Here is a 15,754-nt window from a genome sequence, read left to right on the forward strand (position 1 = left end):
CTATTCTCTTAAAAATACATTAAAATGTCAGACATTAAAAACTTCCCTAAACAGGGCTGCCTTCAGATGTCTTCTAAATGTCAGGTAGTTGTTTATCTCTTTGACATCTGGTGGGAGGGCGTTCCACAGGGAGGGCGCCACTACCGAGAAGGCCCTCTGCCTGGTTCCCTGTAACCTCGCTTCTCGCAGGGAGGGAACCGCCAGAAGACCCTCAGCATCCGGGCAGAATGATGGGGGTGGAGACGCTCCTTCAGGTATACTGGATCGAGGCCGTTTAGGGCTTTAAAGGTCAGCACCAACACTTTGAAACTGATGGACTATGCAGAACTGGCAAAATTGACACATAAACTACGGGACAAGGCTAACTGTGACTTTAAAGAGGAATGGGAACCTTTTACAAAGTATCTAAAGACTCAACAAAGTGAATTGGACTCTTTGGCAGGCTTTGAATAAACACTCACAATTTTTTTTATTGATAATAATTAGTTAGATAAATTAAGGACTTATACAATTCCATAACATGCAGAGAATAGCATTTATAGAGAAACCAGGGACTGGAACTGTGGGAAGTCAGGGGTGGGAAGGGCAGGTTGTTTATGGGAGGGAGGGGGAGGGGGGAATGAGGAAAAAAATTAAGGATGATATGTTTTAAGATAATATGTTTTGTTGAATTACCAAAAAAAAAAAAATTAAGAAAAAAATGCAGCCTAAGTCTGGCAGGGAAGCCTGAAGGGCACACCTAACAACCGAATAATGCATGCAGAATCCCAGATTGCTCTCCTTTCACACTGCCACTGTGGAAACCTGCTTGCTCCGACATGGTTTGCCCACAGACACAGCAGCAAACTTCTTGCAGGGTTGAGTCGCCTTAATTTTCAGAGTGGTGTATTTTGGGGAGTTCAATAATAGACCTCCATTATTTCGCTCAAACCCAGTTGGACATCAGACTTCGTTTAGAAAGCACAGTCCAAAAATACCTCTGTGTCACTAACACACTTAGAAAGAAAAACGGAGCAACATATGGGAAGAGAGATTATGGATTAGCCAATTAAGTGACGTTGCTCAAATCCACATGATCCGGGTTTTGGTGGGAAGGGAAGGGAAGGCAGAGGCCACTGAGAACTCCAGTAGTTCCCTCTAAAGGAGTGAAATATGTTAAAACATGCCAAGAAAAGTTTTCATCAAAGCATTTATTAGCTCCAAGTCTCATTCACTTCTCTTTCCTGCTACTCCCCAAGCGCCATTAAGCACATAATTTATTGAATGAGCAGCCAGCTCAATATCCACTAAGATCGCACTTTCAAGCTTCAGTCCAGAACCAATATTTATTGGGCTCTCGTCCTATTCATTGCTATCAAAATTATTAATTGGATTACTCATAGACTGGAAGAAACTGCAGGGCCTGGTAGCAATTTTTATTTATTTATTCTATATAAAAATATATATCCCACTCTTCCTCCTGAAGGAGCCCTGGGCTGCAGATGTTAGCATATCAAGGAGTCACGATAGCAAGTTAACTTATTCATGCTTACTCAGAAAGTGCAGCAAGCAAGGAACCTTTTACACACACACACACACACACACACACACACACACACACATTATAGTTTCCATTTCTCCTCTACCCTTCCACTCCCCCACCAAATGTTTAAGCCCTTTAAGCTTCAGATCAATTTCTGAAGTACAGAGCGTCCCCTGCCAGCATTTGAAATTCAACAGGCACATTTTGCACCTGGCTATTGGCCACGCAGGCTATTGGCCATGCGGGTGGCGCTGTGGGTTAAACCACAGAGCCTAGGACTTGCTGATCAGAAGGTTGGCGGTTCGAATCCCCGTGAAGGGGTGAGCTCCTGTTGCTCGGTCCCTGCTCCTGCCAACCTAGCAGTTCGAAAGCATGTCAAAGTGCAAGTAGATAAATAGGTACCGCTCTGGCGGGAAGGTAAACGGCATTCTGTGCGCTGCTCTGGTTCACTAGAAGTGGCTTAGTCATGCTGGCCACATGACCCAGAAGCTGTCTGCGGACAAACGCCAGCTCCCACGGCCAGTAAAGCGAGATGAGCGCCGCAAGCCCAGAGTTGGCCATGACTGGACCTAATGGTCAGGGGTCCCTTTACCTTTACCTTATTGGCCACTTGCAGCCAAGTGAAGATGCCCGGGCACCAGGGTGGCGCTTGTTGTCTCCATCATCTGGTGGTGCTATGCCTGGAGATCCTTGGATCTTGACTGTTTTCACACACTAGCAACACATCCTGTAGAATTCTATCGGTTATATTTTATCTGCACAATCAAAATGAATTTCTGGAACCAAAAATGGCAACTAGGCATTCCGTTTTGGCAACTGTAGCCCTAGTTTAAGGAGCCATTCGGCACCTAGATTATATATCTGAGTTTCTAACACTGCCTCCGGCATATATAAAATTTGCATATGCCAATCTTTCAATAAGCAACAAGCTTCTCCTTGCACCATTTTAGTTTTCCCACTAGCAATTAGCATATCCATGATACACTAAGCCTCGTAATCAGTGGGTTTTAGAGATCTTGCTTCATTGTAATATGTGTTCTTCTTCGTTGCCTCCATTTCCAACTTCAATTTGAATAAAAATTCTAGAGCCTTGTCTCTAATGTTTTATTCAGAACGCAGGCCTAAGACTAAAACTATATGTTCCATGGGGTTTGCTAATTCTGTCATCAGAAATGGTGATTCTTTTTTAATATAAAGCAGCTTAGATGGACTATAGTCATACCTCGGTTCCTGAGCAATCAAAAACCGGAAGTGAGTGTTCCGGTTTTCGAATGTTCTTTTGGAAGCCGAACGTCCGACGGGCTTCCGTGGCTTCCAATTGGCTGCAGGAGCTTCCTGCAGCCAATCAGAAGCCACGCTTTGGAAGTTGAACATTGCGAAAGTCAAACGGACTTCTGGAATGGATTCCGTTTGACTTCCGAGGTACAACTGGGAACCAGAAGGGCACAGGCAGCTTAAACTCTTCCAAAACATTGCTAATGGGCTGCTGGCTGCAAACTGGTGGTGGGAACAGATTGTGCTGGTTCTTAAAACAACTTCATTGGTGACTCATCCATCTCTGAGAAAAACTCAGAGGGCAGGTGCTTGCTTTTACAAAATAAATCCTCTATTGCAGCTTGAGAGCTGGGCACCTGAGGGGTTGCCTTCTTCCACATGAATCTGCCTGTACTCAGCACTATCACCTGCTCCCCATATACATGGCCTTTGTAATGCTCTCTGCACGATGCTCACCTGGTCCCAGAGCATGTCTTTTCAGCACCAGGTGAAGATCTTTTCACTGCTCAAGGCCTTTGAAAGAGCAAGCCTGGCACATAGGCAATCAGCCCCAGCTTTCAACTGTTCAGACGCTTGCTGTTATAATTCTGCTCTAAGTTGCATAACTGTTATCCGAGTAATACAGTGGTACCTCTGGTTATGTACTTAATTCGTTCCGGAGGTCCATTCTTAACCTGAAACTGTTCTTAACCTGAAGCACCATTTTAGATAATGGGGCCTCCCCCTGCCGCTGCGCCGCCTGAGCACGATTTCTGTTCTCATCCTGAAGCAAAGTTCTTAACTCAAGGTACTACTTATGGGTTAGCAGAGTCTGTAACCTGAAGTGTATGTAACCCGAGGTACCACTGTATGTTTTAAAACCTTTTAAATTCTGCAATTTTTTACACGTTTCTCAAAAAAGTGAGGCGAAAAACAAAGAAATACACACACACCTAAAAAAGGTAACTCAAAGTTGAAACTTTGCTTTCAATATTGCTACAATAAATAGGACAGATCTTGATCTTTGTAGAAGAAACTTTATCCACTGATATCCTGAAATGAGCCAAAGGTTTGCCAGTCACTTACATAAGGATTTTGAAGAGTCTATGAAGATCAAGGTAAGGACCTACTCCTTAAAAATGAAATAATACTTTGCACCATGCAATGTGATTCCCTTTAACTGGAGAAGTTTTCTCCATAATGACTTCCCATATTTGCTCCTACCAGCCCTGAATCATTTCCACAATGCAATGCTTTTGCAACTTGTATCAGACAGCTATTAATAACTGGAGTTTTTAATACAAAGATTGTCCAAGGTTCAAAATAGTTTAATAGTATTTTGTAACCAATGATATTTTTAATACCATCTACTTACTACCTTCCCTAAACCTTGCATGGCCATCACGTGCCAACAGAATCACATCCCTTCCAACGTAGAATGCCTTAATGTGCCTTACAAAGCTCATCTGGTGCTAAATACTACATAGCCAGGAATTTAAAGATGAAGAGATTACGGTTGGGAACAACCATGCATAATTCCATGCTACCTTGGTAAGAATATCACCCACTTCATGATCCCACTACAAGATATATAGTGGGTCCATGGCTAAGATGATGAAACCTGAAGACTTCTTACAGCAGGCATAGGTGAACTTGGCCCTCCAGATGTTTTGGGACTACAATTCCCATCAACCCTGACCACTGGGCCTGTTAGCGAGGGATCATGGGAGTTGTAGTCTCAAAACATCTGCAGGGCCGAGTTTGCCTATGCCTGACTTACAGCATATCTCACCCACAAACAAGAGAGTTCCTGTTCAGAGTTTTAACCAGCTAGGTCCTTCTCCAGAATACAGTTAGCTATGAAAGTCTCAAGAAAGCCAATTTGATCAACCCACTCAGGTTTTCTGTCCTGTCAGAACTCACACACCAAATTTGCTATAAGGAATGATGTAAACATGACATATTTTTAGTAGATTTACTCCTTTCAGTTACTGGAACCTCAAACCTAAGTAAGTCTGTCAAATTCTTACTTAGCAACTTGCTGTTGGAGCTCACTCTTGGATTCATCCTGCAAATGTCATGATATCCAAAGATCTATTTAAAAAAGATTACGCACTAGTCATTTCTCAGCTCAAACGCTACCCAACTTGCTTTCCACCCACTGCAGAAAGGATACAAGAAAGCCATCTTCCCCCACTCTCAAATGACAGAGGAGCTTTTGAACTGGAAAATGACCAGTGAGGAAAGAGTTAAGCAGCTTCTCCACAGCTGCCCTTAACTCAGGCAGGCATCCTTCTTAAATTGCTTGGGTTTTTTTTTTAAAAAAAATGCTGCAAAACTTTTACACAAACTCCTTGGAAAATAAAGACACAGAACTCCATGTATTCTGTTGCTTGTACTTCAATTTTCTTACAAAGTTATGCATAGCTAAACAGAAGCAGACAGAAAGCACACCTCATCATCAGTTGCATGTACCCCTCCCTTGCAAAATAAATGCCTCTACTTGTGGTCTTAAAATCACAGTTGAAGGTTTTCCATTTTTAACCCTTTTACCATAAACTTCTTAATATGTTTAAAAGGTTGAGAACCATGAATGATGAGATCTGCATGCACCGCAACTAAAGCACTCAGTCAACAATTTACAAAGTCAGCTTCAAGTCACACTGAAAGCATAATAAACTTGAGTGTCCATATCTTCAAATCCTCTCATTTGTATTTAAAACATCTGCAGGTGATCCAGGCATACACTTTGAATGCATTAAAGTCAATCTTATAGGATTTATTGAAAAGCAACCAAATAATTCACGGAAGCACTTTAAAACAGAAAGGATGCATCACAAGTGTTTTGTACGGCCAGTTAAGGCCTCCTGTGATTTCAGGGCACATTGAGAATGCCACCATGCACAAAATCTGATCAAATATGCCAGCTGTCAGACCATTTGTCCTGCCAGCTCAGTACTGTGTCTACACTAGAGATAGCTAACATGGTGCACTCCTGATATTGTTGCAGCCCAACTGCCCTCAGCCGATGGTCAAAGCAGGTGGCCAGTTGTATTCCTGTAACATCTGAAGTTTGTTAAAGTGGAAGGGCTGCGGAAACCACCTACGATGCAAACACTTGTCCACTACTTCCAGCATGACTGCTAAGATCGAGGGAGATGGAACATCCAGCAAAGTATTGTGTTTGCTGCTGATGCTAGCTAAAACAACTACCGTAATCGCTATTATTTGCTTTCTGCAGTAAAGATGGCCAGGTCTTAACTAACCCTGCCGACGTCCTTAACCCTAGCTTGGCACTTTGGCAGAAGCTTTCCTCACCCAAGATATCCCTCCTAAGAAAAGTCTCACCTGTGGAGCAGACTCCTCAGCAGAAAGAGCGGACATCTGTATCCGAGGAGCAGCCTTGCAGGCCTACAGGGAAATTTTCGGGCTATGTTGGGCAAGCAGCCCATCCTCTAGAGAATTTTCAAATACACGAACAGACCCCTTGGCATAGTGCGAAAGGACTGCAATCGGTGGAGCAATCACTTTGGACAGCTGAGAAACTGCAGTCTCCTGAGCACAGTCTTTGCTCAGGCCAAGAAGCCGCATCTGCACCTTCCACGGAGCAGCCATTTTGGCCCACAGATAGATTGTGTGCATTTGAACAACCCCTTTGGCCTGCAAGAGAAGCTCCACTGCCTTCTGGTCAGGCATCGTGGCTGCCCAGAAACATTCAAACGTTGGAGCAGATCTCGTGGCTCTCTGGGAAAGCACAAACACCTGTGGGGCAGGACATTTTGCCTTTGTCTGAACAAAACGTGGTGCTAGTACTGAACCAGGATTCCCCTGGCCATGAACCTACTGAGTCTAAACCTTAGTGAAGCCAGTTCGAGGCCAGACGGGTCACTATTTTTGTTTTGTTTGTTTTTTTATTGTATGGGGGGGGGGAGAAAAGTCTCACCTGCTAACATTCTGCACAACATGCTGCAGAGCTAAATGCCCCGGATCGAGACCAGCAAAAACGAATGGGAACCCTCTGTACAATATTTGCATGGCTCATTATATAGAAGTCTTCAAAGAGATGCAAATGAATTAAAAGCTTGCTCAAGTAATTAGCATGCAAGGGCAATCTTTCAAGGAGAAATCTTAAATATTAGCTGAATCAACCAAGGAGAATTAAACCCAAAGGAAAACACATTAAAGCAGCAAACGGAATGGCAAGAATGGCAGACCCTCTTTTATGCTAGGGTTGGTGAAACTCTCCCTTTGGCAGATGTTGCTAGACTGCAATTCTTGTAATCCCCAGCTATGCTGGTTGAAACTAATGGGACTCTGGAGTCCAAGTTCATATAGAGGGACGCAGGTTGTTCACCCCGACTTCCTGCTGTACTTCCTGCTCAAATGTTTTCAATTCCCCCTCCCCTTTCTAAAAAGTCATGCTACCCTATGAACCCATCAACTCCCTGGTCGTCATTTCTTTTGCAGGCAAAATGCTCTGGGCAGTCCAGGACCCTGGCTTGGAGCACTAATCCCATAGGAAAGGGATTCCCTGCTAAAGTCTGCCAGCCAAGGAATGAGGTTGACCAGTCCTCCCATAGGCTCTCTGCCTCTCTTCAGCTCCCACAATTCGCCTAGCTAGTTGGCCACCCATACTACCCTGAACACGCCCGATCTCGTCTGATCTCGGAAGCTAAGCAGGGTCAGGCCTGGTTAGTACTTGGATGGGAGACCGCCTGGGAATACCAGGTGTTGTAGGAAGTAAGTGGTCTCTAGCGCTGCCCTGCTGTGAGATCCTATCTGTCCTTGGCAGCCTGTGCCACTATCAACATAATCAACATCCCTAGGGTCTGCTCTATAATTTGAGATTGCTCTGTGCCAAGCACTTTCACAAGAATGCACAAAGCAATGCTAACCTGCTGCTGCCACCACCAAGACTGTGAAGAGCAGTGGAGTTACTGCAGCATCTACAACCTGGCAGCAGCTATGGGAGGTCAGGAGGGGCAGGCACATCAGGATAATTCCCAACACCAGCTTCAGGCTGGTCCCTGGCCCTTTGTCAGCCAGGGCTGGCTAAGAGAGTGGCTTGGGATCCAGCTCAGCTATATCCATTGAGGTAACACCAAGTGTAGTGTCACTCCATCAGTGGCAGACAGCCACTCAATCAATGCCCCCGTCCCTTGCCCCATTGACCAGCATTGGGTGGGAGGAGATTGCAGTTTCTCCAATTGAGTGCGAAAGAATCTTATCTGAGATTGAGAGGGCTTCCTTATCTGGATCAGGATAAACTCAGAGAATCTTTGATAGGATATTTTGTGGAATTCTGGGATCTGAAAAAAGAGGAAGTGGAAGATTGGGTGGAGAAAGCTTACGGATTTGGTCCTAAAAAAGAGACTAAAATAACCCACGATTGTATTGTGGTCTTTAAGACCAGGGAACCAAGAGATATCATTCTGGGACATCATTATAAAAAAGGCCTCAAAGTCCTCGATAAATCCGTTGTGCTCTTCAAAGAGGTTCCTAGGCATTTTTTGAACCTGAGATCCCGATATAGGGACCTGACAGATATTCTGAGGAGAAAGAACATTTTTTTTAGGTGGGAATTTCCAGAGGGCCTATCTTTCAAATTTGAAGGAAGAAAGCAAAAGATTAAGAACCTTGAGGAGAAGCACAGAACCATGTTTTAAGCCAATGTGATGGGTCTCGTGCTATGGATCAGAATCTGGGTGGGGGGACAGGCAGAAGAAGGAGGTTGCACAATATCTTAAAAGGCTGCCAACACAACTCTGGGAAGGTCTGCCATTGTTAGAAGATGAACATCAGCCATATTGATCCCCCAAACAACTTCTGGGTTGTTGTTGTTGTTGTATACTACCTAAGTTCAAGTTAGACGAGATGCCAAGATATATCTTAAAAGAAGCAACATGGACCTCTCAAAGTGGATCGGGAATGTGCCTGTGTGGTGGTGATCCTTTCTCCTCAGTTTCACAGTCTAGATCCAAATCCAGCTGCTCCTTTATGGAAAACATGTGCGCATGATTTCCCCCAGCGGAACAAAAAACAAGGCAGGGAAGGAGGAGAACATTGAAGGGTAAAAAGGGTACAGCACCATTTCCTTAGCACCACACTCCTGTTCAAATTCCACGACCCCTACAACTGCTTTTAAGAGAGATCTAATTGCTCCTCTCTCACTTGTCTGACCCTTAATCAGCTAGAGGAAGAGACATGACTGATGATCTTCTGAATCTATTAATTGCAGTCCAGAAGATTCTCACACTAATGCTCTATAGTGCAATCTTGCTGCAGAGGTCACTGAGAACCCATGTAGGAGAATATAATGGTGCAGACAAGTGTAACATCTGAAGTATGGCAAAAGAAGTTAGAATGTGTACTCTAGAATGCGCTTTCAGGTGACCCACTAATTTCACAATACATAAGTCTATCATTAGTGTAATATATTTTTATTTTAAAATATTTACACCTATGGACGAGAAGGTCTATGTACCCACTCCATAGGGGAGGGTGGAGTCATTCTGATAAATTTTAAGGGCTCCTCCAGTTTAGGAAGTTTAAAGCACACTGCTCTCATCTACATATTTAGACGACTACAAGAAAAAAAACTGCAACAGACCATTATTATTATTATTATTATACCATTATTATTATTATTATTATTATTATTATTACTACTACTACTACTACTAAAAGACAACTGCAGTTCCAGCCCATTCAGAGCTGTGGGTATAGAGTGCTATACAAATTTAATAAATAGTAATTTATTTTTATTTTTATTTTTCTTATTTTCTGAAGGTACGCTCACAAACTATAGTCTGTGATAAGAGCTGCCATGCCAAACTAAAGCCTCAACCAGCACACATGCTTTAGGACAGTTCAATATTAAAGACTTACCTTGAGGAAAATAATTTGGTTGCACTAAATAGAGGAAAGTGTGGACTAATCGAAACAAAATCCCTATTGCTCCAGGTTCGTGGTACGCTGCGGTGTCGTAAGTCTTTGCAGGAACAAACCCAAAATCCAGAGTTTCAGAAGGCGGTTGGTATAAAGGCTGCACTTCGGAAATCGTTCTTCCACAAAACAGTAACAGGAGCAGTAGACACAGTTCCCCAGCCATGACTGACCAAAATGCATAAAATGAGGTAGAAGTTGGGGGGAGCGGGGCTCAAATATTCTGCACAGATCCGTCAAGCAAAACAGGAGTCTTTCCTCGGCTGTTTCCTCAATCCAGAATGTGCACTTGCTTCCGAAAGCTTTTTTGTGGCAGCTCTTCACAGGATTCAGTTAGGGCTCCATCTCTGGCAATGAGAGAAAACAGCTGTTTATTAAGTGGTATTTCAACCCACAAGGAAGCCTAACAACAGTGTGAAACACACGCAGTCGCCTGTAACGTTTTAACACACTGCCATGTTGGAAAGATAAGCAGATAGGTGTGATCCTGTGCAACACTGAAAGATGGGGCTTTCCACTACTGTAAAGAGGAGGGTAAAGATTGCTCAGAATTCTTTTGTTCAACACTGAGTCTTTGAAAGAGAAAAACTAAAATTAAAAGCAGCATTTCCCATTAATGATGATGATGATGATTTTATTATTGGTACCCTGCTCATCTGATTGAATTGCCCCAGCCACTCTGGGTGGCTTCCAACAAATTATAAAAACACAATAAAACATCAAAACATTTAAACTTTCTCAGAGGGCTGCCTTCAGATGTCTTCTAAATGTTTATGTCCTAGACATCTGATGGGAGGGTGTTCCACAAGATGGGTGCCACTACCAAGAAGGCACTCTATCTTGCTCCCTGTAACTTTATTTCTCACTGCGAGGGAACTGCCAGAAGGCCCTCAGAGCTAAACCTCAGTGTCCAGGCTGAGCGAAGGGGGTGGATACCCTCCTTCAGGTACACTGGGCTGAGGCTGTTTAGGGCTTTAAAGGTCAGCACCAACTCATTGAATTGTGCTCAGAACCATACTGGGAGCCAATGTAGATCCTTTAGGACCGGTGTTATATGGTTCCAGAAGCCTATCCCAGTCACCAGTCTAGCAGCCACTTTCTGGATTAGTTGTAGTTTCCAAGCGCATTTCAGTAGTCCAAGCAGAAGATAACTAGAACGTGAACCACTCTGGCAAGACAGTGCACAGGCAGGTAGGCTCTCAGCCAGCGTACCAAATGGAGCTGGTAGACAGCCATCCTGGATGCAGAATTAACCTGCACCTCCACGGACAGCTGTGAGTCCAGAATGACCCCAAGGCTGCACACCTGGTTCTTTAGGTGCACAGTTACCCCATTCAGGACCAGGGAGTCCCCCACACCTGCCCCTCGTCCCCCCATCTTGTTGGGTTTCAACCTCAATCCATTGACAGCTATCCGTCCTCCAACCTCCTCTAGGCACCCACACACGACATTCACCACCCTCACTAGTTCCGAATTCATCTGCATCCTGGGGAACACCCAGCCCAAATCCCTTGATGATCTCTCCCAGCGGCTTCATACAGATGTTGAAAAGCATGGGAGAGAGGAGGGACCCCTGAGCACCCAGGGGTCTGAACACTCATCCCAACATCACTTATAGAGGCGGCACCAAGCTCCTCAAACAACAAGGCCTCCCTACCAAGTTCTCTCCCTACCCCTTCATGGATCACTGCCTTGCCGTGGCGAAGGGGCTTGAAGAACTCAGAGAAGCTATGAACTACGCCGAGCAGGGCACACAAGATGAACAGGTCATAGTGGAGAGTTTTGACCAAACGTGATCCACCTGGAGGAGGAACCGGCAAGCCACTCCAGTATCCTTGCCAAGAAAACTCCATGGACAAAGACAACAGGCATATAAAAGTTATGACGCTGGAAGATGAGCCCCTCAGGTCGGAAGGCGTCCAACATGCTACTGGGGAAGAGCGGAGGGCAAGTACAAGTAGATCCAGAGCTGATGAAGCGGCTGGGCCAAAGCCGAAAGGACGCTCAGTTGCGGATATGCCTGGAAGCGAAAGGAAAGTCCAATGCTGTAAAGAAAAATATTGCATAGGAACCTGGAATGTAAGAACCATGAACCTAGGTAAGTTGGAGGTGGTCAAAAATGAGATGGCAAGAATAAATATTGACATCCTGGGCACCAGTGAACTAAAATGGACGGGAATGGGCGAATTCAGTTCGGATGACCATCACATCTACTACTGTGGGCAAGAAACCCATAAAAGAAATGGAGTGGCCCTCATAGTCAACAAAAGAGTGGCGAAAGCTGTACTGGGATGCAATCTCAAAAATGATAGAATGATCTCGATACGAATCCAAGGCAGACCTTTTAACATCACAGTAATCCAAGTTTATGCACCAACCACTGGTGCTGAAGAAACTGAAATAGACCAATTCTATGAAGACTTACAAGACCTTATAGAAGTGACACCAAAGAAGGATGTTCTACTCATTATAGGGGATTGGAATGCTAAAGTAGGGAATCAAGAGATAAAAGGAACAACTGGCAAGTTTGGCCTTGGAGATCAAAACGAAGCAGGGCAAAGGCTAATAGAGTTCTGTCAAGAGAACAAGCTGGTCATCACAAACACGCTTTTCCAACAACACAAGAGACGACTCTACACATGGACATCACCAGATGGGCAGTATCGAAATCAGATTGATTATATTCTCTGCAGCCAAAGATGGAGAAGCTCTATACAGTCAGCAAAAACAAGACCTGGAGCTGACTGTGGCTCAGATCATCAGCTTCTTATAGCAAAATTCAAGCTTAAACTGAAGAAAGTAGGAAAAACCACTGGGCCGGTAAGATACAATCTAAGTCAAATCCCTTATGAATACACAGTGGAAGTGAGGAACAGGTTTAAGGATTTAGATTTGCTGGACAGAGTGCCTGAAGAACTATGGATGGAGGCTCGTAACATTGTACAGGAGGCAGCAACGAAAACCATCCCAATGAAAAGGAAATGCAAGAAAGCAAAGTGGCTGTCCAACGAGGCCTTACAAATAGCGGAGGAGAGAAGGCAAGCAAAATGCGAGGGAGATAGTGAAAGATACAGGAAATTGAATGCAGATTTCCAAAGAATAGCAAGGAGAGACAAGAAGGCCTTCTTAAACGAGCAGTGCAAACAAATAGAGGAAAACAACAGAATGGGAAGAACCAGAGATCTGTTCAAGAAAATTGGAGATATGAAAGGAACATTTCGTACAAAGATTACCATAATAAAGGACAAAAGTGGTAAGGACCTAACAGAAGCAGAAGACATCAAGAAGAGGTGGCAAGAATACACAGAGGAATTATACCAGAAAGATATGGATGTCTCGTACACCCCAGGTAGTGTGGTTGCTGACCTTGAGGCAGACATCCTGGAAAGTGAAGTCAAATGGGCCTTAGAAAGCACTGCAAATAACAAGGCCAGTGGAAGTGATGGTATTCCAGCTGAACTATTTAAAATTTTAAAAGATGATGCTGTTAAGGTGCTACACTCAATATGCCAGCAAATTTGGAAAACTCAGCAGTGGCCAGAAGATTGGAGAAGATCAGTCTACATCCCAATCCCAAAGAAGGGCAGTGCCAAAGAATGCTCCAACTACCGCACAATTGCACTCATTTCACACGCTAGCAAGGTTATGCTTAAAATTCTACAAGGAAGGCTCAAACAGTATGTGGATCGAGAACTCCCAGAAGTGCAAGCTGGATTAAGAAGAGGCAGAGGAACCAGAGACCAAATTGCAAACATGCGCTGGATTATGGAGAAAGCTAGAGAGTTCCAGAAAGACATCTACTTCTGCTTCATTGACTATGCAAAAGCCTTTGACTGTGTCGACCACAGCAAACTATGGCAAGTTCTTAAAGAAATGGGAGTGCCTGATCACCTCATCTGTCTCCTGAGAAATCTCTATGTGGGACAAGAAGCTACAGTTAGAACTGGATATGGAACAACTGATTGGTTCAAAATTGGGAAAGGCGTACGACAAGGCTGTATTTTGTCTCCCTGCTTATTTAATTTATACGCAGAATACATCATGCGAAAGGCTGGGCTGGATGAATCCCAAGCTGGAATTAAGATTGCCGGAAGAAATATCAACAACCTCAGATATGCAGATGACACAACCTTGATGGCAGAAAGTGAGGAGGAATTAAAGAACCTTTTAATGAGGGTGAAAGAGGAGAGTGCAAAATATGGTCTGAAGCTCAACATCAAAAAAACGAAGATCATGGCCACTGGTCCCATCACCTCCTGGCAAATAGAAGGGGAAGAAATGGAGGCAGTGAGAGATTTTACTTTCTTGGGCTCCATGATCACTGCAGATGGTGACAGCAGCCACGAAATTAAAAGACGCCTGCTTCTTGGGAGAAGGGCAATGACAGGCCTAGACAGCATCTTGAGAAGTAGAGACGTCACCTTGCCAACAAAGGTCCGTATAGTTAAAGCCATGGTTTTCCCAGTAGTGATGTATGGAAGTGAGAGCTGGACCATAAAGAAGGCTGATCGCCGAAGAATTGATGCTTTTGAATTATGGTGCTGGAGAAGACTCTTGAGAGTCCCATGGACTGCAAGAAGATCAAATGCATCCATTCTTAATGAAATCAGCCCTGAGTGCTCACTGGAAGGACAGATCGTGAAGCTGAGGCTCCAGTACTTTGGCCACCTCATGAGAAGAGAAGACTCCCTGGAGAAGACCCTGATGTTGGGAAAGATGGAGGGCACAAGGAGAAGGGGACGACAGAGGACGAGATGGTTGGATGGTGTTCTCGAAGCTACCAGCATGAGTTTGACCAAACTGCGGGAGGTAGTGGAGGACAGAGGTGCCTGGCGTGCTCTGGTCCATGGGGTCATGAAGAGTCGGACACGACTAAACGACTAAACAACAACAACCAAGTTCTCTCAAGGTTCAGTAATGACATTGGTGCAGCAGACATTGGGGACTTCTGGCCCTCTATATGTAGCTCAACTACAACTCCCATCAGCCCTAGCTTTCATAGCCAATGGCCAGTGATGATGGGAGTTGTAGTTCTGCAATATGTGGAGGGCATATTACCAGAAACATGTATTTTACAAGGATACCTCCTGTTTTTGCAATGGCCAACGCAACAGAGCCCTGTTCAGCAACCAATTTTCATCAAGGATCATTCTTTCAAACTCTGCAAAGGCCAAGGCATGGGCAAACAGAAGTGAATGGAAAGGCACAGGGTGGGGTGTTATCAAAGTCTCCTCTGCTGCTGACTGGGGGCCAGGTGGGGAAGGGAAGTGGTTAAAGATGCATTTATAATAAGCTCTCTTTGCAAAGAAATGAACCCAATCATTAAGCATCAACATACATCCCAATGTAATGCCCCCCTCCTGTTCATCCCAGTGCACACAGAGTGCCTGCCTGAGTAAAAGCTTAATCAGGCTAAACACACTGAAGAGCCCTAATATTGGTCCCTTCTGTCTAACTGGGTCCCTATCCAGAACCTCCAATTTCTGCCAAGTTTCCTCCAAAAGTAGACTTTGGAAGCAGACGAGTATCATGAATCGAAATCAGCTCCACAGTTCATTCATCCCATTGCTTTCTTTTCAAAGAGGAACATAATTGCCCCCCTCCCTTCCCATTCTAAATGGTAAACTATATTTGCTAGTTTACTGGTTAAAGATCAAAGAACTTAAATTCTCCAAAATGCCCCCAGGAGAGGAAACCTTACTAACCTTAACAGCAAAGCCAACAACCATATGCATTTTATATTAGTAAGCTCTAATCCAGCACATGAAAAGCTGTTTCAAGTTCTCTCCTAATACACAGCTGGGCAAATTAAGCTCCAGTTGGCAGGCGGTCCATTTCTGGTTTGCCAAAAAATTATCTGGACGGCATATATATTTGGGTAACCTTTGTGAGTGAGAACAACTGAAACATCTCATCACACTCCCTTTTTCCACCAGCAGTCGGCTCAAGCAAGCAATTGACTGAAGAGAGAAGTTGTTGTTGTTGTTTAGTCGTTTAGTCATGTCCGACTCTTCATTATGACATCACAGAGGT

At 44.2% G+C, this 15,754-nt stretch overlaps 1 protein-coding gene and 1 pseudogene across 6 annotated transcripts in view; one reads left to right on the plus strand and one right to left on the minus strand.

The window, feature by feature from the left end:
* Positions 1–15,754, minus strand: part of PROM1 (prominin 1) — a 121,828-nt gene that overhangs the window by 87,775 nt on the left and 18,299 nt on the right. For all 6 annotated transcript variants that reach the window (XM_053402729.1, XM_053402728.1, XM_053402724.1 and 3 more), the window contains exon 3: positions 9,665–10,068. In XM_053402729.1, coding sequence (XP_053258704.1) covers positions 9,665–9,887 — 223 coding nt within the window. In that variant the 5' untranslated portion in view covers positions 9,888–10,068. The remainder of the gene's footprint in view (positions 1–9,664; positions 10,069–15,754) is intronic.
* Positions 7,398–7,516, plus strand: LOC128421558 (uncharacterized; annotated as a pseudogene).

The sequence above is a fragment of the Podarcis raffonei genome, chromosome 9, assembly GCF_027172205.1.
Source record: "Podarcis raffonei isolate rPodRaf1 chromosome 9, rPodRaf1.pri, whole genome shotgun sequence".
NCBI classification, from domain to species: Eukaryota; Metazoa; Chordata; class Lepidosauria; order Squamata; family Lacertidae; genus Podarcis; species Podarcis raffonei.